The sequence below is a fragment of the Thunnus albacares genome, chromosome 18 (assembly GCF_914725855.1).
Source record: "Thunnus albacares chromosome 18, fThuAlb1.1, whole genome shotgun sequence".
Lineage (NCBI taxonomy): Eukaryota > Metazoa > Chordata > Actinopteri > Scombriformes > Scombridae > Thunnus > Thunnus albacares.
Genome location: NC_058123.1, coordinates 11211338 through 11235844, shown reverse-complemented (window position 1 = coordinate 11235844; position 24507 = coordinate 11211338). Strand labels below are relative to the sequence as shown.

The 24507-nt window shown below is 37.7% G+C and overlaps 2 protein-coding genes and 1 long non-coding RNA gene across 3 annotated transcripts; 1 reads left to right on the top strand and 2 right to left on the bottom strand.

Annotated features, from left to right (window-relative positions):
• Nucleotides 1-784: 784 nt before the first annotated feature.
• Nucleotides 785-11532, bottom strand: pstpip2 (proline-serine-threonine phosphatase interacting protein 2). The gene is made up of 14 exons (XM_044332693.1): nt 11425-11532; nt 10608-10708; nt 6798-6872; nt 5722-5756; nt 5497-5603; nt 5341-5403; nt 4537-4635; nt 3993-4038; nt 3073-3152; nt 2891-2989; nt 2625-2721; nt 2369-2453; nt 2252-2289; nt 785-1724 (listed from the first exon to the last, which is right to left on the bottom strand). The coding sequence occupies exons 1-14, from the start codon at nt 11455-11457 to the stop codon at nt 1669-1671; spliced, it is 1014 nt and encodes a 337-aa protein (XP_044188628.1). The 5' UTR covers nt 11458-11532; the 3' UTR covers nt 785-1668.
• Nucleotides 11533-15768: 4236 nt separating this feature from the next.
• LOC122968612 lies at nt 15769-17978 on the top strand. Its single transcript, XR_006398851.1, has 2 exons — nt 15769-16282; nt 16404-17978. It is a non-coding gene; the product is annotated as an uncharacterized LOC122968612 (long non-coding RNA).
• LOC122968611 (Golgi phosphoprotein 3-like) lies at nt 17717-24120 on the bottom strand. The gene is made up of 5 exons (XM_044333971.1): nt 23671-24120; nt 23043-23174; nt 21681-21795; nt 21177-21337; nt 17717-20305 (listed from the first exon to the last, which is right to left on the bottom strand). The coding sequence occupies exons 1-5, from the start codon at nt 23878-23880 to the stop codon at nt 20042-20044; spliced, it is 882 nt and encodes a 293-aa protein (XP_044189906.1). The 5' UTR covers nt 23881-24120; the 3' UTR covers nt 17717-20041.
• Nucleotides 24121-24507: the final 387 nt, after the last annotated feature.

Genomic DNA, 24507 nt, shown 5'->3' with positions numbered 1-24507 from the left:
CTAACCACACCTCCTCACTAAGTTAAAAGTTTCTGTCCCCTCCTTGCTCAGAGTTGCTCTGAGAATTTTCCTATGTCACTCCTAAGCTAGGACTCCTTGCGAGAAACCTCTAGGCTAAATTATCAGTTCTCTGAGAGTATTGTCACAATGTTTGTGAATACAATCCCTGGAAATTAGTAGGAATGCAAGAAATCCATTATATAAAGTGTTACTGAAAGCGTTTTTAAGAAACTTGCAAACCTAATATGCTAATATATTGTTTGACCCACAAAACTACAAACTGAAAAGTATCTTTTTTTCTATATGTTAAAGGATTGTTAAAAATCTAATTTATTAAGATTTTTTTGCAAATTAAGAACTACATATGAACCCAAAAATTGAGTGGGTACTTACCAACTTAACCACCTTTGTCCATTTGTCTTACAATTTGTACCAAATTGCACCAGGCCTATTTGCAAAATGTCCTAAAAATTAACTAATTTCCAGGCAATCAGTATAAAATTACGGGACCTGTGAAATAAAGCATTACCAAATGATGCAATTACATAGTTCACAGTAAGTTAACAGGGATCAGGCATATTGGACACAGAAAAGTAAGATTTAAACCAAGTACTAAGTCTGTAGATGGAGCAAGTCAGGGGTGCAGCTAAAATGTGTGGACCTTAATCCAGTATCACACACCACGCCCAGGTCAGTAATGAAAATAATCAAATCTGTCACCTGCTAGGAGTGATCATGGAAATAAGAAGACAAACTCAGAATAGAGAAACTTTCAGACTTCAAGTGCTGTGAAGAACAATAATTTTATTGATACAAAACCAACACCGGGTTAATTGCACAGTGAGATGCCAATTAATCCCTCCTACAGTTTCAAACAGGTTGTAGCATTTTCTTCTTACAAATGATGTGTTCTTAACATAAATAAAGCAAAGTAAATGTGCAAATATTCCAACAATTAAGCACATAAAGCCAACAATAAGACTGTCAAATGTTAGGATGTAGGGTTTGTTATTCATATATTGCATACTGTAGATAAATAACTGAGCATTTAGCTTCCAATCCCAAAATAGCAGTCATCTGACAGGCTACCCTCACATCTAAGAGGAAATGAAAACAAGTTGAAAACAACAGATGACACTTTATGCTATTTTGTGAATGTCTGTTCAACACTTTTTTAAAAAGTGCAGATCCACAGAAATAAATACAGAACTGAAGATAAATTAGGATGCAATGATGCAGAATATAGTGTTGCACATTAATGTGTGGGTAATAAAGAGGCTCTTCTTAAGTTTACATAATAATTAGCTGATTTTATGTGTTTACTTGTGTAATCAGCTTCTGTATCGTTGTACAGAATGTAATCTTGTATGAATGTAAACCTCTCATTTTAGCCTGTTTTGATTTTAAGAATAGACACAAGGACTTAAAAATAAAAACAATGATGTTTACTGAACTGTTTATAACACAGTGATACTTTCAAAATGCTACAAACCTTGCTAAAAATATATATATACACATATATATGACACTGCATTTCCATCTGGTGAGACCTTATCTTTACAGGAAATCATAAAAGAGGAAGTGATGAGACATGTGTAACCTTCGTGTCCATCACAAAGCCCCAGCGCTGCATAGGATCTACAATGACTCCTCCGGCAGATCTGTGTGTTAGTATTGAACAACACTGTACCCTGCGTCTTGCACTGTTGAGTAGATTGTGTCTTCTGCAACCAAACAAAGATAAAAAGGTCAAAATGATGTGGTGTTTAAAGTCCCCCTCCACTCAAAAATGTGTTCTGCTTCTTGTTCCTACAGTGCAGTTGAATGTTTCACTGTGCAGAATGATGTATGTGCAGAGTTTGACACTAGAAGGCTGTTTTCACACTTCATCTGCTGAAAGTGGAAAGCTTCTCTGAGCTCATTTAAAATCAGATTTTAAGGGGCAGGTCTGAGCATGATTTGTGACATCACAACTAGTCCGGTGCCAATCCTGGTCCAATATTCAACTTGTGTGATGTGGAAACTTGCAGCTGCAGTACACGCACACTAAGGATGGACTTTACCATGAAGAAGAAGAAGTACTTTATAAACGTCTTACAAAATGTCTGGAGGGGATCTTTAAGTATGAAAAGCAGAAGCGTGTAGTTCATAGTAAAGCCACAAGCTTCGGTGCCATTGCTAAAAATACCTCTTTCATACACAATGCCAGAAGACTGACATGTAAATTAAAGAGAGTAAATAAAAGACATACCCCTGCTGTTGTGCTTTGGATCAGGTAATGGCCCTCTCCTGCAAATTCACAAAACAAGGTAAACAATAAAGAACAATGCAAATGGAAATGAACAAATAGATGGATAGACATGTTTACCTGATGACTGGTGGAGGCAGTCGGGGGGGTGGCGCTCCAGATGGAGGCCTCTGACCACTGTAGAAGTTCTCGTACATTACTGGAGCTGTTAGAGAGGAAGGCTGACACTGTTCTCATACTGGCAACTGCAAAAGGTATTTAGATTGAACACTGCACCCTTTTTTTGTGGTCTGATAACAACCTTCATTTGGGTGTGTTCTTAGCACTGTTCCAGCACTGATTTATTGTTAATGACATAGTATTCCTGCATTCATACCTGGTGGTTTGTCGCCAGTCCGTCTGAGGTTCACAAAGTGTTCAATATCTTCCTGGACATCGCACTGTTCCAGCGATTTCCTCACTTCCTCATACAACTGCGCACACACACAAACAGGGGAAGTAAAAATAAGGTCAGAGTCCAAGTAAGTCTTGTTTTTATTGATACACTTGGAGATTTTGTCTGATAAAGCTTATAAAAGTAAGATTCTTATAATAATAAAAAAGTTTTTTCTTAGTTTGCTAACTTTAGTAACTGGGCCTTACCTCATCACTGGTCACACACTGCTGGGATAGCAAGTTGAGGTGAGTCCAGACTGTGTTTCTCAGAAAGTTGATCCGCTCCATTGCCTGTTTTTCAAACATCTGTGGAGGAAACATTCGGCTCGTTTACATGATGCGTGTGCTATATCCCCATTTTGTCAACCTTGAGTCTTTGAGAGTCTTACCTCGCAGGCCTTGACATGCTCCTTCAGCCATTCATCTGTGACCTTCCCCAGCGAGGTCACATTCTGCTGGTATATCCTGTCTGAAAATCAAACACAGTATTAAAACCTGCAATAATTACATATTATTTATTTAATGGTTTTATTTGTATAGGGACACGTAACTAATGGCATATGCTACAGTATTTATAGTCTAAGTTAGTTTGCAATGCCCGTCTGTAGATGGGCCTTTAAAGTACATAAAATACATACAAAACAGCACAAAACACCAACAATATACTAACAATACAAGTAAAACAACAAGCACCAGATCACTCACAACTACATGACTGATCCATCTTTGACTGATTCAGTTTGAGTTCAAATTATCCCAATCATGATCCACTTTGAGTTCTGAGGGTGAGGAGTTCTTGTTCCAGTACATACAGTTGCCTATCTATACATCCAGCTGATACAAAGGAACATTAGCTATTATTTTGAGTCATGTCTTGCCACCTGACAAATGTAAGGCCAACATTCCCTCTCCTTTTAGCTCCTCCAACTCCTGAGGGAAATATCTGCCCCCTTTAACTGCTTAATTCTCCACTGCTAGCCGCTAACTTTCTGCTGTCTGCCGTGTGGTGCAGGGCAGACTCAGAAAATGATGCTGAACTACAGCAGAGTCTGGTGATAATTATCTGTGACTTCATCACTATGAGTCACTTCTTTCACATAGAGTTAGTCATGTATTGTCAATATTGAAATATTGTTTATAATTGCTTTAAATACACACCAATACACTAGATATACAAGTACTTCCTACAAAACTGTGCTAAACACTGCTGTCACTTATGTGGTTTATCAACACTAAAGCCATATTCAAATCAGCATAGTTGTGTATGTCAGAATCTACAAGAGCCCCCTGGCACTTTTTTTTTTTTTACCTGCTTCTTCTGCATTCTGCTTGGCTTGTTGCGCTTTTGAGTAGAGCTGAAGGAAGATGAAGAAAGAACATATGAAGCCATCAGTAGTGGGTGTATGGCTAAGACAATATAACATGGAACAAATACAGAAATGATTGCCCATGAGGAAATCATGCGGTGTCAGCGTCAATGTGATGCCTCTCGGAGATAAGTAAGCTGATACACGCACAGTAGATGGAGGAAATCTGACGCAATTGTAAATTTATTATGCAAACACTAATGTTTTAACAGTGGCCGTATCTGTATCGGAGTCAAATACAATGCAGTGGAACTGAGAAGTTCACATTTTCTTCCACACTGATGAACTATGCGGTGGAAAAACTGGCACATTCACAGCACATCCAATGTGAAAATAAGCTTTCTGATGCTGTCATGTTCTCTGATTTGGTCTCATATTTGCTGATTGAAAAGCTGCACAATTCAGATCAAACCCTGTGCCAGACCAAAGATGGAGGATAACACACTAATCTGCCATCAGTGCAGAGGCTCACTGTTGCAACTGTACCTTCTCTATGTGCTTGGTGTTGTTGGTGTTGGTGTTTCGGTTCACGTTCTGATCTGCTTCTTCTTTATCTCGGCACTTCTGGTCATACGTCTTCTTTGACTGGGGACAGCAGTTACCATCAGAGCTTTTTTTTTTTAATGCAGTTAAACTGTTTATCAATACAAGAGCTGTAAAAGGTCCATTCAGCAGATTTATATTGTTCTCTATTTCAGGTCAGCCTGTATCTCCTGAAATAATTTCTGTTGCTGCTGACTTATTTTCATTAGGGAAAAGTGCATGAGAAACACTTCTCTTTTTGGCATTAGCTTTCATGGTCAATGATGGCCTGCAGTTCACTTCCCAGACTGGTCAACAGAACTTCCCCCACCAAAGAGGAAGAACAGAGAAGAGATAAGAATGGCTTTTTTCACTGCTTTCACAACACACCTGAAACTCCGATGGCAACAATCATAAAAGTACTATCTGGTGGCATCACTTTCTCTCAATACTTCTGGTTTTCATTTACCTTAGAGAGTGCATGACACCAGTTAAAAGAACAAGCTCGGTAATATCACTTTTTGATGTTTATGTTATGTTAATGCAGATAACACACTTTGTCTTTAAATTTGACAGGTCAGTCAACACGTGTGTTCTGCACATGACTGAAAGTCCACATGCTAATCAGACCAACACATTACAAGGAAAAGAAACCAAGAAAATATCTTGAGGGATAGTCTGGGTGTGACACTGCAATAATTTATTTCATGTTGAGCCTGTAATAATTAACTCTGGGTGACATTCAAATATATTTAAATTTTTACTTACATCCACTGTCTTCTTGTACTGTGAAGACTTGTGTTTGTGGAGAGCGTCCATATGTTGGTCTATCTGAAATGACAACAACAACATCTAGTCATCGTCTGCATATGTGTTGACTAGACTGTCACCTTGGTGCACCAAAGCTCTGATGAAACTAACAACCTTTTTCTTCGCTTCTCTTTGTTTTTCTCTGAATTCCTCCAGTTTCTTGGCCTCCTCTCTCATGCTCTGTGCCAGTTGTAAGTGTGACAGACTCACATGTTCAGTCTCTGCGGGGTAAAAACACAACTACAGTTCTTGCCAACACAGAAAACATGTACTGAGAAAGACAAGTAAACAATGGTGGATGACAGGCACTTTCAAGACTTAAAAACGTTAAGCACTTACGTAATTTGAACATGTCCAGGGATCTTTTTAACGTGCTTAAAAAACAAAAGAAAAGCATATTACAGAAGGATTTTACACATTACACAATGAATTTACAAGTCCTTTTATTATCCACTGCACAGCACACATTGAGGACATTAAAGGCACCTTGTGGATAATTTTTTGTTGCAATGTTTTTATGAGTATGGTTTCCTGTTTGTTTGTATTGTGCATTTTTGACATGTTGTGACAGTTGATGGTGGTAATGTGCCAACAAGAAGACTGCAATGAAGCAAACATGGATATATCCAATGTGAACGATTTCAAATAGTTTTATGATCTCCTCTGTAAATGTTTTATGAGGAAGGAAATTAGTAACATATTAACACATTAGTTGGACCCCACTGACTCACACAAGAATCACTGAATATAAACAGTAACTTTTGTTTGTTTACAAGAGAACTCAACAAGGCATCTTTAATGGAAAGGATTATTAATAACCAACTAAGTAAATAATATTCCCTGCCTCACCCTCCCCCGCTTAGTCTTCCTTCCTCTTCCAAACCTTAACATCTTCAAACAGAAACTGCAGAAATGAAGCTACACTGATCATGTGACCATGCACAGAATGGGAACTAGACTTGCTGATACAGAAACAACATGTCTACTCCAACATATCAAATCTTCTTGATTTCAACTGAGATTACTTTCTTTAGATGCAACAGTCTGTAAAATGATCCAACCATTGTTTGAGTCACATTATGATGCATTTTTTTAAACATTTTTTCTATATTTTATCTCTCTAAAACAGAGAACAACAAGATTTCCTGAAATATACATATGGTGTAATAGTTCATAATCTATGTTGTAATGAGGTAGAGTATTTCCACAGCACATGTTGATCAGAATATTTCAACATTTTCGCTGAGAACCACAGAGTCAGAACAAGCTCACGCATCTTCTCTTCTGCATTGCCCATAAATCCAAACTAATAAATACTAGACTAGTTCTGCAGAGACGGACTCATTAATTTTGTCATCTGAGGCTCACTGTAAATAAATCTCAAATAACAGCATCTCATCAGTGAGGGTGCTTACTTCATCTCATTGTGTCCACACACCTTCTTGGACAAACCAAGGAGATCTTTGGCATACTTCTCTTCAATTGATGCCCTGAAAGAAAAAACAAAACAAAAACAAAACTGAGTCCAGAATACAAACATTCATACAAAGAATTAGAGCTGCAACCATTAGTCGATTGGCTGATAATTAAACGTAAACTGTTTTGATGATCGATTAATAATTTTGAGGCATATTTTCAGAGAAAATACAAAAATTCTCTGCTTCCAGCTTCTTAAATGTGAATATTTTCTGGTTTCTTTAGTCCTCTATGATAGCAAACTGAAACAAGACCTTTGAGGTTGCGTATTGGGTTTTGGGAAACAATGATTGACATTTTTCACCATTTTCTGACATTTTATAGACCCAAACAACCAATGGATTAATTGAAAAAATTATCAACATTAATCAATAATGAAAGTAGTCATCAGTTGTAGCCATACAATCAATGAAAGAGAACAATTTTTGAGAAATTACCATCATTACTACCCATATGAAATTATCAGTTAGTGTAACAGATGAGAACAAAGACAGGACAAGTGATAGTCCTTCTAAAACCTTAACATGAAAATCATGTTTTGCTCCAAAATACAAAAGAAATATAAAAATGGTTTTGGAAAAACAGACGTCAAACAGAAGTGCTCCTAGTCTAGACTGACTGACAATGACCCTTTGTCATCTCTCAAAGTGATTTGACTGTATAATACAGTATGATATATCAGTAACATCCTAATGGCTTGATAGATGTCAGTTGAAAATCAAAAGGGCAAATACATGCAGTACTGTGCAAAGGTTTTAGGCACTTTAGATGTTTAGATTCTTATCCATAATGCAGTACCATCAGGGAGGCATCTGATTGGTCCCAAATTTACCCTGCAGCATGACAATGACCCCAAACATACAGCCGGAGTCATAAAGAACCATCTTGACAAGAAGAAAAAGAAGTCCTGCAACAGATGGTACGGCCCCCACAGAGCCCTGATCTCTACATCATGGAGTCAGTCTGGGATTACATGAAAAGATGGAAGCAGCCGAGACGCTTAAATCCACAGAAGAACTTCTCCAAGATATAGGAACAACCAACCTGCCAAGTACCTTGAAAAACTGTGTGCAAGTGTGCCGAGGAGAACTGGTGCTGTTTTAAAGGCAAAGTGTGATTGATTCGATGTTGTTTTTTCTGATTACTGAACATTATTTTTAAAAGCATCCTCACTTTACAGCATTTTGTCAGACATGCTTTTTGCACAGTACTGAATATGGAAAAAGACAGATAGCTAGAGCTAAGTATACACGATCAGGAAACCCACAAACCATTAAACATGACAATCATGTTGTTATGAACAACAAGTGTGAACAATAAGTGTTCATCCACAACAAGGGCTCTCTGTGTAGCTGCATGTGCATTGTGCATACTATCTAATACAAATGACTGCATGCATTTCTAAATGAAGTCCATCAATGAGGATATCATATTATGATTATGCATTTTAATTTCATGTTTGCATATCAACACTGTTGTTTATAAAGTCAGTGTGACTGCTGATATTTTGCAAATCAGTATAGTTTTACAAAATCGCATGCCATTCTTACATAAGGGAATTTCCAGTTGAGGTATTATTCCATTTCCTCCTTTGCTTTATCAACAGTTGTTTGTTTTATTATGCCACCACAATGGCCCTGTTTCACTGAATCACTGACTGCCAACTGGACTCGTGCAGGTACATGACAGAGAGAGGCAGAGAGGACAGATTACTTATTATATGAGGAAGAAGGAATTAAAATGTCAAACTTTATAAGTGTCTGTATTGTAAAGTCCATCTTGCTGATGCTTCATCATAAGTGATTTGTTATGAAAGGTTTAGAGATACAGCGCTGTGGGCAGTAGAAACAGTTTTCTGTTCCTGCTCTAAGTGTAACAGATAAGAATGTTACATTAACTTAATTTGCTGTATATTCAAGTCCAGCTATTCACTTCATATTGGACAAACATCAGTTCTTGTAAGCAACTACTATTCTGGTGTCTGTGAAAATGTGTGCATTCAAAGTTTGGGGGATTACCTTTCTGGCGTTTAATATGGTTATTACAGCAGCTTTCTCTACCACAGCATTCACAGATTGGAAACTAATTCTTGCAAATGATGCCATTAATGCTATTTTGCATGAGGTTTGCAGAACAAACACAAGAAAAAGACTTTTGTCATCAATTATGTATTTCTCATGTTGATCCTTCTCTCAGTTTTGACCTTATTGCACCTAGTTCACCTTCTTGAGCATCTGAGTGTACACTCCTGAGCAGCTTCAACCTTGCAAAGAGATGTTTAATCCTTCTGTTTCTGATCTTTTCATGTCCACTTCCACAACAAAGTTTTTGTCTTCTCATCAATAAACTTCATCACTTCCTCAGAAAATGACTCCACAGTCTACAGTTCATGTTCCTCTTTTTTATCCCAAACTTATGTAAGGCTGCAACCCAAAGTTATTTTCACTATCAACTGATCTGCCGATTACTTTCTTGATTAATGGAATCATTGTTTGTGCCACAAAATGTTAAAGAAATATAGAAAAAATGCCATTTACCATTTCTTAGAGTCTACAGTGAGCTTCTATTTGCCTGTTTTGTCCAACAAACAGTCGGGGTCTTAGGATATTCAATTGACTGTTATATATGTAGAAGAAAAACAGTAAATTCTCGCATTTAAGAAGCTGGAGCCAGAGAATCTTTGGTATATTTACTTGAAATATGACTGAAATGATTCATTGCTAATCAAAATAGTTGCAGATTAATTTTTTGTTGATCGATAGTCATTGCAGCTTATATCGTGCTTATTAGGGATGTGCAGAGAGCCCAGTAATTGTATGTGTATCTATATTTGTTGAGGCAGCAAAATTATGTGTATTTGTATTCAAATAAAAGTGGAGAGAGGCTTAAAAATCCTGTTTTTGTTTTTATTACGCTTTTAATTTTAGAAAAGTGTTATGAACAACAAGTGTGAACAATAAGTGTTCATGAATAAACTACCTTACAAAGGAGGTCCCCACACTGGGTCTTGAACTGGAGTCTCCCAGATCATAGACGACTGCGCTGACTACTGAGCTAAAACTCTACTCATTGCCTCATTGCAGACAGACCTCTACTTACTTATACACCCATAACACAGAGACAGCACACCGTGTAATGTATAAGGAGGCACTTCAAAGTGATTACCGATTTGCACTTTCCATTTATTTCCTATTTTTTACAATCTAACTTTGTGGAAAGGAGAAGGGGAACAACAGGTTATGGAAAGCCAGTAGCTCAGCTTTATCTCTTGGGAACACCCCTGACTCTGGGAGTGATGTCCAAATTAGGAAACGTGCGTCATGTAGCAGGTGGATGTGACTCCCCTTGTTGAGACCTGCTGATAGGCGTAACAGCGGAACAGAGGAGAGACTCAGATAGCGATGTAACCGACCTGCGTGCTGGTATTTGACATGGGTTTTTTTTTCTTCCCGCAAACAAATCATTTTTAAAATATTTGTATGAAACAAATGTTCGTGAAAGAAACCCCACTATTTGTGCTTTGCCGAATCATGTATTTGTACTCGACCACACCCCTAGTGCTTATCTATCTTGTTGCCTATTATTGCATGATGGCAACCAGTCTAGTGCTCCAACTGGCACAACTGACCGGTAATTAGGAGCTAGATTACAATCTCGCTGGTCTGGGCTAGACCACAATTTACATGGAGATATTTGTGCATTATTACACACATAGATCATGACATCATATATTTTAAGCACCTCATTACCTGGCTTTCATGAAGTCCTCCATCTCCTTGCAGGTCCTCTTGCCATCATTGAGATACTGGATGATGGCGTCATAACCTGATGTGCAGGTCAGGTCAGAGTTCTGTCGATAAGATGGAAAATGTTTCATTCTGTTCATCAGATTTGTTTAGATTGTATGTCTAGTTAATATATATATATTATATTACGTTACACAAATATTATTGCCTCAAAACAGATTCTGTACCTGGACAGGCAGAAAACACCCAATCCTTTACTGTAAGACTGGCAGACTGTCTAAACTTGCTTTACTCTAACTTCACACAATGAAGTTCCCAAGACAACAGTGAACACAGACATAAATAAACACTTTAACCTCAGTATGTATTGACTAAGAGTGAAGAAATTGGTGTTTTGAACTGCACCTCTCCATAATTTAGATAAGCTGAGGGTAACAGCCTGTAATCATCCAAACCATGTGCATGTTGAAATCAGTGGGTTATTGACTCTTATCCGTATAAAAGATAAGAAGCTACATACTTGCCGTGCTAATTCAATTATATCAGAATATGTAAACAAATTACTTTCTTCATAACTTTACTACCGATGGCTTTCAAGTGTAGCTTATTTTACGAGAACCACAAATGTTCACATTTTCATTGCAAAACTAAAAGCAAAAGAGAAACTGCTGTTTAATTCAGTGAAGTTACTTTGCTAATATGCCCTCTGCATGGCTGGGTTTACTGACATGCCTCACTTTTTTTTCAACCAAAAGTCTATGTGTAAAGTAATAATGAACACACACCACAAAAAATTCAAAACACAAAAACAGAAACTCACCCAAAAGAAATCCTTGAAATGTAGATTTTTCATAATTGTGAAATGCAGCAGACGCAGCAGGAGACTGAAGTTACAACAGGTCTGTTAACTGACTGACAGTTGACACTTCTTGCTTTTTAAAGCCACAGTGTGGGCTGGGCACATGCTGAGGCTGCACTCCTGACGTCACAGTTACCTGTCATCTGACGTGCACCTTGTATTATGCCTATCTAGAAAATCTGCTCAAATGGTCATGCTTTATGGAGGTGATATCCTAATTTATTTATTTAAATAACCTAGTGGACAAGAATGTTAGCTTTTTAATCCAACTATTGTATAAATGTTTGGCAAATTCCACATACATAAAATGAAACGGACCAATAGAAAAACAAACTTTACCTTATTTCTAATTCAAATTGAGCTCTATTACAATTCAAGTACAAGTCAAGCTGCAAAATAAAAAAGCAACAAAGACCCAAACAATTTTAAAACATATGAAATTATTGACTAACGTTACTTGATTATTAATCTGTGCACCTTTACTTATTTATTTATCATCCTCCTGTGTATTATTTATTTCTATTGAATGCAAAGCTTCTTGCACAATCCCCTTACCCAATGTTTTTTTTAGTTCATTTTACTTTCATATGTCATAATTGAATTCCCAGGCACTTTGTTTCCTCTTTTTGCTTTTCATACATGTTACTGTCTTTTTAATTTGACTGTTTTCAATACAGTTGAGAGAAAAAAATAAACAACGACTAAATGTAAATTTACTAAATGTAAATTACACAACAATAAAGTTGACTGCCATGAATTCATTTTTTGATCAAATTATTTGTTTGTTTTTGCTCTAATATCACCTATATACAATTCTTACACATGTATCAGACTTTTTTTTGGTCCTTCTTCTTTTATTATTATTATTATTATTATTATTATTATTATTATTATTATTATTATTATTATTATTGTTGTTGTTGTTGTTGTTGTTGTTGTGTTTATATTTTTAATTTATACATTTTTATATATTTTTGAATGATTTTTTAAAATATATTTCTTAAAATTATGTTACCTTCAGTGTACAATATGTGAAATGTATATTTAATGTCATCACTTTGTCATTGTCCTTTATTAATGTTGACTTTAATAAAGTGTCGCTGTCCCAGTGTAATCAAGTGAGCAACAGTTACATACACAAACTACAAAACTGACTATTAGCTGACATAATTTGACATTTAAATGATCAAAAACAATTTCATAAACCCTCTTAAAGTTCTTTGCATAACTTTATACTATAGATAGATACAGATAGGCGACATATTCATCAAACCATTCAGTGATCCCTCCTGCCCTGTGAATAGGGGCATTGTCATCCTGGAAGAGACCACTCAGGATATCAGGATAGAAATGTTTCATCATAGGATAAAGGTGATGACTCAGAGCAACTTTGTATTGATTTGCAATGACCCTTCCCTTCAAAGGGGACCAGTGGACACAAACCATACCAGCAAAATGCCCCCTTCAGCTTAACAGAGCCACCAGATCCCCTAACTGTAGGGGTCAAGCATTCAGACCTATACCAGTTGTTCCTTTAATTTGTCACCCATCTATAAATAGATAGTATGTAGGATAGATTGGATCGATATGTGTAGCAGACAATTGTCAAGCTGTGACGCTGAGTTTGAATGTGCTGCCATCTGGTGAATAATAAAGGTGTGTACAGGCCAGTCAGGTAGTACTGCAGTAATAATAATGGATTATGCATAGTGGTGGAGGGACTATTCAGATCCTTTACTTAAGTAAAAGTAGCAATACCACACTAAAAAAAATAGTCCTGCCTTAATTTTTTTAATTTATGTGAAAGTACAGCGGTTTTATCAAAAAATGTAGGTAATGTACCAGAAGTAAAAGTACTCATCATGCAGAATGACCCTGTGTTTTTATTATTACTATTATTAATATTATTATTATTATTAGTAGTAGTAGTATTATTATTAGTAGTAGTATTATTAATGCATTGACATGCAAACAGTAGGCTACTTATATATAAATGTAGAGTAGACATCTAAGTAGTCTAATAAGTAACTATAATTATGTAAATATTAAATAAATGTAGTGGAGTAAAAAGTATAGTATAAGAAGTACGAGTATAAAGTAGTTCTCAAGTATTACTTAAGTGCAAATACCACGAAATTGTACTTAAATACAGTACTGGAGTAAATGTACTTTCTTTCCACCTCTGACTTATATAATATATTTATTATTATTATATATATATTATTATATTTATGTTTACATTCATTTATTTTGAATTCTGTACTACTACAAAGCTAGTATATTCTAAATTATAAAACACTAAATAGTGACCTCAGAGTTAGATTCTGACCTTTTTTCTAATCTGACCTTTTCCTTTCATCTAAATGAAGTTATTTGTATACTTGAGTGTGGTTTTATGTATTTATTTATCTATTTTTAGAGGATGACCTTTGAGTCTGTCATTTGTAAGGCAGATGTCCATTTAACTCAAGGAATGCTGGAAACATTGGAGCTCATGTGTCAGAACTCTCCTTATAATGTTAAATTAACAAACTATAACACTGAAAACACACTCAAATATATACTTTTTTGTCACATTATCAATGAAACCATCTTGTTAAGAATGACTGTGGTGGAAAAGCCTAATCTTGGTTTGTTCAGTGTAAGAAATCTGACTCTTGGAGTGTCACCTGTGTGGCATTTTCTATGGCCTTCAACTCCAGTATATCATGATTCAATACAGAGCACTTTTTATATGATTAAAATTTAACTCTTGGTATAACATATATTGTCAGTAGCAACTCATTTATGACCTTTGACCTAGTAGTCGAATTCTGCTACAGCTTCATTGGTAACAATTCTGTACACATTCTTTTTTTTTGATAAACTTATAAACTTTATAAACTTAAGGATATTTATGTCCTTTATGGTTTTATATACACAATCTATCCACTCCCATCTGGAGTTTGAGAAGAACACTTAAGACCAACCTGTCAACCGTGTTTAGTTGAACATTAGTTATAGTTAATGTTAAACTACAACTTCTTTGTTCCCTGTCGCACTTATAGATTGAGAGTGGCAGGATTTCTTTATCTTCCAAGTAACATGTTGGAAGATATTTTCACGTCGTCAACAACAACAACAAGCAGTTTCGTGACACACATAATATCAGTTGACTAAACATTTTGTCTGTACAGTAACTCTGATAAGTGTGTTTATAGTTCATTTACGTTGAAAACACCCTCTCTCTATCTTTTGCTTTCTTCATATACTACCTTCAGGATGTGGTAATTAACAGACAACCTAGAAGGAAAAAAAAGTTTTACAACATCATTATCAGCAACGAGGCTCATGCCTTTTGCAACCATACGATCACTCTGCATGAACTAGATTGTGCTTGACGTTAAACTCATTTGCATTTCCTTCAGTTTTTACTGTATCTTCTTTCCTTATTCTTTAATTTAAAAAAGCCCCTGCTGCCTCTTCTGCAATTTTCTGTCACATTTTACTGTCCACAAACATTCTTACATTGCATGAACTCAGCCGGCAGTAGCACAGATCACCTGACTGCAGACTGCTGTAATTTCCGTGGTACTTCCCCATTTACTTCAGAGCGAGAATCACAACTGCAGGGCAAGCCTTGACATGTCTATGATTTTTCACACATAGTATGAAGACACATCATGTGTTATCGGTTTAGCCTACTTTGAGAAGGCGAATCACACGGGGTTCGAAGGAACTTAAATGCACATTTATCTTTCACATTACAAATCTTTTATTTAGTTCCTGCTGTATTTAGGTCACCACTCTGGTGTGAGTAATTTAATTAGAGGTGGTGTTGGTGGAATAAATGCTGCTTTGTTGTTGAATGAAGGTTGTCTGCTTTGGATGCTTTGTCTGCTTTTGTCTGCTAGAGCAATGATGTGTAAGATGTCTGTTAATATATCATGTTTTTGATGTAAAATAGACCTTCTGGTGATCACATGACATGGTAGCTATTTGGAATTTCGGGTGTTTTTGTTTATATGATCTGTGAAATGACATTTGTGTTCTGTCTGTGCTGTACATTCTGGAAAAAAAACAACCTCAGCCAAACATCTTATCATGATCAGGACATAAGGACACAACATCAGCCACTGATGCTCCTGTTGTTGTGCATTCAAATCATACTCTGAAAAACGTAATAAATCTTTATGGTGGGATTATGTAAGTGTTCTCAAAATTCAGACTCTATCTATGGGACAGCGTGGTCTGTATGAGATGGTCTGGATGATGAAACATTGCTCCATGTGAGACGTTGTAGCTGGACATTGTGATTACTTTGTGTACAAAGGGAAGTAAACATGACATGTGACCTCATGAAAACCAGTTTGCTTCTAACATTGTCACATGACCTGTCCATGATATATTACTGTAAATTCCTCCTTTAGTCTACACACAAAAGCATGTTTATGTTGATTAAATAAAAAAAAAAACACCTCTTTGCACAAACAACACAGGTGTGTGTTGTGTTCTTCAAGGTGTACAAATGGTAAGCATTTTATGTAATACAACTGATTAAGGGAGCCCATAACTACTGTAAACAGACTCCTGTACCTAACGGTGGGAGGTACTTGGCTGTGACCGACGGGGATTCCTCAGCTGTGCTGTGACATCATCAACCAGTGGGACTATGTAAGCTGCACTGCTATCAATAGTTCAAACCAGTTCCTTCTTGTCAAACCACAATAACAGCGCTACATAAGCACTGAGGGAAAAGACAAACTGAATCTATAGAGCTTTTCTTCTCTTCTCCGGACAGGCAGAGACGTTATCGCTCTATTAAAAATGACTGGCCAAGGTGAGTATCTAAGATTTGATTGAATTTGGTTAGTTTTTAACTTTTAACTTAGTTTTTAGCTTCAGCTGTCTTTAAGTGTATTGCAACATGGATATTCAACCAATGCTTTTTTTCCCCTCAGATCTTGCTGCCACTGTGAATCTCTGTGCACTTGAGCTGCGTCAAGTTGGAGACGAGCTTTACTGGAGATACAAACTGCTGGAAATATTGATCAGAAACTACAAGAACGTTACTAAAATCAAATGAGATGTCACTTCAAGATACATGAAGAAGAATCGGATAGCCGGATGGCAATCAGAGGCAAAGCAGAAGAGTCTCAGCTGTGGACTCATCACTGGTGGCTGTGTTTTGGCTCTCAAGTTGGATGTACACTAAGCTGGTGAAAACAACCAGATGGAGCTGCTGAATATGAACCGTCACTGGACTGACTGCTGTCATATACAAGACTGGAGCTCTACAGAGAAATTCAGATTCTGTTGATTCACGCATTCAGAGCTGTGGGCGACTCGAACAAAGAGGAACATCTGAAGGGAAGTGAACTGTCAGAAAATGCTGTTTGTCACGTGTGATCTGGACACACATGCTGTATGTGGACATTAACGCATGAAAGACACTGCTCTATAAGTCTATCGCTTTTATGTTGATTGAAGACTTGGAATAATTAAGACTTGGTTACTTATCCAATTTCTTTCTTTTTGAAGCATTGCATGGGATGGTAATAAAAGATGCATATTCATGAAATCTTGTGTCTGGTCATATGTACCATGGTGGTGGTAAGAAAAAAAACAGACGCAACTAACAATAATTTTCATATCTATTTATCTGCTGTTGTTTTTTTCTCCCAATTAATGGATTGATTTCCTTGATAAAATGTCAGATAACAGCAATTCAACTTTCCAGGGCCCAAGGTGATGTCTTAAAATTGCAAATTTTGTCCAAAACGTTTATCGTGTTAAAAAAAAAAGCAGAAACAGAAAATCCTCACGTTAAAGAAGCAGAAACAAGGAAATGTTTTGAATTTTCTCTTGATAAACAGCTTACAAATTTAACCGATTTTCCAAATCGTTTCATTTCAGCACCATCAGATGAATCTAATACACAGTTATCAGACTAAGATGCACATGAAATTTTTTGTATGATGCATTTAGAGGATAATTCAGCAAGTTTAATCAGGGCAAACTATGAAATAAATTATCTTCCATTTATATATACATATATATATATATATTTAAGCACGCGTATTATGTACGTGCATACAAGTTTGGACACTTTCTCATTTCAAACTTTTGATTTGCATGACATTGTAGTAAATCTTTTTCCTCTATGGACCCCAGGAAGAGTAGCTGTTAGGATATAATCTACTAATATATACACACATATATATATACACACACTGTACAATACGAAATAAAAACCACCACAGGAAAACATTTCTAAATTCAGGCACTTAAAGGATCCTTACTTTATTTTGTGTGGTAATACAAAAGCATACAGAATTATAGAGGATAGGAGAGAAGATCCCTTTCATTGAGTTCAATTAGATCGTACACATAAAATGACTAATAATTACATACAAGCCTTTCCTCTTTAGCTAAATCCACAAGTACCCCAGCCCTCCACCAATAGCATGCATGGTCTCTTTGCTGTAAACAGATCTCGACAGTTCCTCATACCTGTAGGTTTTGTTTTTTGTTTATAGGTAGAAAAAGGACATAACTTTTTACGTCTGCCATGAAACAATAGGTGATGTAACTTCATACGTAGATCAGACCAGAATGATGCTCACAACCATAATTTCGTTCACATTGAAACAGACGTTTTCTCAGACCTGCGCTAAAGCGTATTTGGAGATCGTTTTTTTTCTCCAACAGATTTGCATCACTGTCAAACTGTTTCACTCTTTAACAAGGATTCATCTGGGGCCCAAGTAACCCTCCCATCATCTGCATGTATCAAACAGTACAACATGGAAATAACACTTAATGATGACATGACATACAAAATGAGAGATACATTATATTGCAAGAGGGAAACTTAAAGGATCAGTTCACCCAAATAAAATAAAAAAAACAAACAAACAAACAAAAAAAAAACATTTTCTCACTTACCTCTCTATTTGCTTCTGGTGATATAATCCACAGAACATGCTGTTGTCAGTTATTATAAGTCTTCATGTTGTTCATGAAAGCTATTTGCACTGAGGTCTGTGTATTATTTAGAGTAACTGGAAAACTGACTGGAAAGAAATGTTCCTTCTGAGTGTTTTCCTGCTGATGAGCATCTTAAAAGGAAATTCCTTTCACTCTCATTGTATAACTATAGAGGCAGATATCTCAAACCCTTAATGAATGAATGAATATCTCTATGTCTGAGAAAATGTGTTTAAAAAAAAAAAAAAAAGATTTGGGTGAATCAACCCTTTAAAATTTTCTGAAGTGAAATTAGCCTTTTTGCCTAACTTCACCTAATTTCCCAGCCCGGTTGTAAAGTCTAAGCGACTGCTGAAGATCATACTGTAAACCTTGTGCAGGCTCATCACAGAGATCCAAATCGGAGCAGATTAGATCACCGTCTGTATTTCCTACATCTGGGCCTCGCACGTGGAAAACGTGAGCAGAAGCTTTTCTACATGTCCAGAGGAATGATTTTTAAGTATTCATGAAGTAAATAGCTGTAGACAAAATATGTGAGATATTTATACTGTGGTTGCTAAGGTTTATCATTTTTAACCTCATCTTCACAAACAAAAAAATCCCTATAAATATCATCCTACATACAGGGCTATTGACTGTGCAAAATAGTTGATAAATGGCAGGCTACTCCCAAGCATCGATTAGCAACATAAATAGAAATGGAAGACTGATCTCACCCTGTGCTTACAGAGTGAGACCGTTTGCAAGAAAGAGGAAACTAATAACATAAAGAGTTTTGCTAGACTCAAGATTTAATTCTTCATTTAGGTCTATAAAAAGGGCCAAATTACCCGGCTCACGCTTGATGATGCTGGAGCGTTTATTTGGGTCCTCTCTTTCCTCCTCAAAAAAATGGGAGTGAAGAAGAAAGGAGGATTCAAAGAGAGGAGAGGAGACAGAGCGAATCAGAAGACATCCAGGCAGTCTATTCTAACAGTGACCCTCAGCATGTACTCCCAACACGAGTCGGGAACCAACAGGTGGAAGCAGGAGACTATCGATAGCTGTGTGATTAGCTATCCTTTTATCCTTGCATATGCATGAGAGAGAGAGAGAGAGAGAGAGAGTATGGAGATGAGACCAGGGTTTGATTCTGGCCAGATCTTGTAGTAACGGAGAGATGATGTGTGTGGAAGGGAAACTTGGCCCCAGTCAAAATCTTCATATTCACCATGACTACTGCTGCCACCTGCTTTGTTCATTGATGTCATCTAACATAACAGAAGCCTGTCTGTTTGTAGTGTCGATGTTTTTTTTTTCGTAAGTATATCCGGCTCCCCAGCGGTAGAGAACTTACCTCGCTGTGTGAGAGCAGCCAGTCATTTGTCATTTTAGAGACCATTCCAACCAACCAAAAGTGACTTGGTGAAGCCCACCACCAATCAGATTGCACTGGGTTAATATGGACTACCGCCAAAATGTCATCCGAAATAGATGTACAAACAAGCTCCCCAACCAAAATAGATTGTCTCATTAGAGTGAAGTCTGTCTTATTAGAGTGAAGTCCTTCAACCAATTAAATAACAGACCGTAGCCAGATCTTCCAGTCCAACCGAATCAGGTGTTTTCATTTAGTGAACGCGGCCACCACAGCCCACATTAGTTCATTGGCGTTGGGCTTCGCGCTCTCTTTCTCCGGCTCCAGCTCTAGCAGGGTGTGGACTCTCTTCATGCCCAGGTCGTACTGGTCGTCTTGGAGTGGGGCGAAGGCATTCTCGAGGACGTCGGATGAGTGGGCCAGGAGGATCAGGGCCAGAATCCGCTTGTCCATGCGGTGAGGATCGTTGACCCACTTCTCCAAAACGGAGTCCTGGACCTTCTTGACGAGGCGCTGTAGGCAAAAATATTAACAAATGTGTTTTATAGCTATTATATGCATCACATTTAAGCATCATGTCCATTCAACCAGGTGAAAGAACTAGTTCAGAAAATAATTAGAGCTGCAACAATTAGTTGACTGAGAGAAAATTAAAAAGGCATCTATTTTGATCATTCATTTCAATCAGTTTTCAAGCAAGAAATGCCAAATGTTCTTTGGTTCAAGCTTCTCAAAAGTGACGATTTGCTGTTTTTCTTTGTCATATATGAAAGAAAGTTGAATATCTGAAGGTTTGGGACTGTTGGTCAGACAAAACGAGCAAATTGAAGACATCACAATGTGCTCTGAGAAAACTGTGAATGCCATTTTTTCACTATTTTACTATTATTACTATTTAGCAAAAGATTATCGAGAAATGGAAATAATCATTAGCTGCAGCCCCCAAAAATAACATTGACAAATTATTAGCGAAACTGGCATTTCATTGATATATTTATTTTAAATGGGTTCAAACACATTTCTGTATCACACAATCCAACAAAACTGCAAGAGCTTGTTACCGCCTCTTCTCAAAGTATCTTTTCTTAAAAGAGACGATAGCTTAAATGTGCAGGAGTTTTATTAACCCCACGAGATAGAACTGCATGGTTGTATTTTGCAAAGCAGGCGAGCAACGTTTTTCTAGTACACCAGACCTTGCTATATGACGTAGACTGCTGGAAGAGGTTTAGTCATTGCTCGGTTACAGTATGATTATTCTTGTTGTAATGCTAACCCCAAAACAGGAAATGTTATGTATTAACTATGAACCGTATAAAAAGAAAATTAAACTGAATCACCTTCATTACACAACAAAGAGTCACTGAACATCGCTGTACCTCACCTGTTTAATGGTGCTGTTGGTGAGCGGATGCGTGGTCATGTCAAAAAGCAGGAAGTTCTGTTTCTCTGTGGTGAGAACGCCTTTCTCAACGAGGTTTTTTGCCAGACGTTCTCTGACGTTTCTCAGCTGGTAGTGCAGCTTCAGGGGATTCCAGGTCTCTCCTAAAGGACAACAAGAGATCCATTTTAGGACATTAAAGCCGCACTGTGTATGTAAATGTCATTTTAATCACATCAACTGTCTGAATTTACTCGTGTGTAGAGTTTTGAATAGAGTTGTTCATGATGGGTAATTTTAAAACGGTAAATACTCATTTGATGCAATATAAGTTTAACAATTAGTCAATGAAGGTATACTGATAACTCAGATACAAGAGCAAAAATAGCCCCTACACACACACCCACACACCCACACACACACACCTGCCATCCACACGTTCAACAAGTGAAACTATCAAATGATTATTGCTGGTTTTGGTTAACAAACTCAGCAGGCTTATCTCACCACTGAGCAGCTCTATCCAGCTCTGAACAGTCTCTGGAGGCTGGGTTTCTTTAATGTGCTTCAAGGCCTCATCCAGTAGCACATCTCCCGTCGGGGCATCTGACTTGCAGATCACCTTGGCAAACAAAAAGGGAAACATGTGTTTGAACTAGGGAGGACTGTTTCCGTCTGTAACACCTAAACTCACATCCTGGGTGAACAGGAATCACAACGCAGTCTCTTGTGTGCTCTCCTGCACACAATAAAACAGGTTTAGTGAGGAGATCCCTAAAGTGTGTGTGGTGTGTGTGAGCCTGATGTTGTCCATCCTGTAGTGGGAATGGGACAGAGGTTATAAAAACTGTATTTTACATATGTGTGTGTGTGTGTGGGTATTTTATGTGTGTTTACCATCTCATTTGTTTAACGTTTTCTGTGTTTTACTGTAAAGCACATTGAGCTTAACTGTGTGTGCGGGGGCGGATTTAGTGATTTGGGGGCCCCAGGCAAACGCCGTCTTGCTTTATTTTCACCCTTTCTCTAACTGGGAATGTTGGTATTGGCAGTGGTAGAAGATATACTCAAAACTTCTTTTTTTTTTTATAAACTATTATTACCGCACAGTAAGAATACTGTGAAAGTCCTGCATTCAAATTTTTACTTAAAAGTGAAGATTGAAAGAGAGGCATTATCAGCACAATGTATTTAAATTTACTTGACGTCTGTTCAAGGTGGAGCTTTTAATTCTAACTATTTTACATAATGCTGAATAGTTTCATGAATAATAATTCATCATATTTTATTCGTTATATTTTATGAGTAAAATCTGAATCTGCAACGTAACCAGTAACATTTATCTGTCATGTAATGTCATGTTTTCCTCTGAAGTATACGGTTTATTAGGAGCTTTGAGGGCCTTTTCTAAGTTATTTCAGGGTACAATGAGTTAAAATAGTAACATAATTCAATATTTTTCATATCTAAACATCATTATAAATCTGTTTAGCTGTTTGAGGCCCCACGCACTTGCCTACATCGCCTAACGGTAAAATCGCCCCCTGTGTGTATGAAATGTGCTATACAAATAAAATTTACTTTAATAAATAATTAATCTGTATACAGGCATTTCTTGTGTATATTTCAGAAGATTACTATGTTGTTATTTTGTTTATGTGCATTGAGAACCACTGAATCGGAGTTCATGTATGCATAAACATGCTTGACTAGTATAGTTGATTCAGATTCTTCGTACGATACAGAAATGCATGATTTTGCTCACAAGGGTGTCTTGTACTAAACAAGAACATTTTCCGAGGGTAGCCTGAACACAGGATCTTTGTTTTCTTCCCTCTGAACACCTGAACACATCACCATCTCTCTCACCTTCCTTGAGAGCAAGCTTTTCCTCCTCACGCCGCAGGCCTCCAGCTGTAGCCTCCCCCTGAGGGCCAGCTCGACCAGCATACACCCACGAAGACCGGAGGAAATACAGTCGTTCCAGAAAGACGTGTAACCCTGTGAGGAGGAGGAGGAGGAGGAGGAGGAAGGAGGAAAAATATCAGCTAAGGTGCAGCGCTTGTTAACCCGCCATGCTGACGTGTTGGTGGGTGGTAGGTAACCTTTCTCAGGTTGAAAAGGAGGCACGTCGCTACTGGCGAGCTGTCAAGAAAACTGCCAGGGTAAATCAATGCAAGATATGCGGCTAAGTAATGTTAGATTCCGCTCATCGTTTACCATTTACCCCACTTCAACACCAACAATGCAATGATTATAAATAATTATTACATAGTAGCATTGCGAATACAAGCTGCTTGACATACATTTTGACTAGCGTTACCCGCTAAATCAAAACCTCGAAGCTGTGGCTGTAGTCAAAGCAAATCTGGGAAACATTAGCGAACTTTGTTGACGTTTGCAAACACGATTGGTGACGCAACGTAACTGTTAGCTGATGTTAGCGTTGAGCGGAGTTACAAGCTAACCTAGTGGACGGATTAAAAACAGCCCACACCTCTCGATCCTTGAGGCCCAAGAGCAACACTTCCTCCATCAGTGTGAGTCTGGTTTCCTTTGAGTCCCCCTTGTCGTCTTCCTCCTCGTCCCCGCGGCGCGCGTCGTCCTCCTCCCCGCCGGACTCCCGCTCCTTGTCGGCGGCGGCGCTGCGGATGGCCTCGGTCCTCCGCTGGACGAGGCCGGAGGTCCTCTGCGCGAGAGAAGTCATATCTGATGCTGCAAAAACCGATCAAATCCGGAGAAAAGCGCCTACCTCGACCAGCTAGAAAGCGACACAGTGTACAACCTGAGTGTTAAAGGTGAAAAACGGTCGACCGATCGAGTAAAGACGGTCGTTAACGTTAAGCTCGGCTCGGCATTCCTGCTTCGACTCTGCCCACTTCCTGATCCAACATGGTGGAAGTGGCAGTGACGTCGAACGAGGGCTGAGGTCTGAACTGACCGTGAACGCATCTCCCCTGTTGCCTTCATGCGCCTCGGGGAAAATTGTAAATCTAGAAGTTGAACTCATGTCTTCACAGTGTAACACCAGGGTGCGACCTATGGGGGAGCCAGAGTGAGCTTGGCTCATCTTAGTAAGACATGAGCTACCCCGAAAACATGATTTGTGATTTTTTTTTTTTTGAGAAGGGGGTGGGGTCTCTAAAATATTATTATTAAATAATATTTTTGCCATGCATTTCTATTTCTCTGTATCTAATCTCTGTATAAAATTAGGCTATTATTGATGTATGATTCATGCATGAGGATTATTCATCACTAATTCACTTTAATCAAGATACTGGCATGCATGCGATTCTTGCCATCACCATCGAAGCGTGGCAATGCAATATCA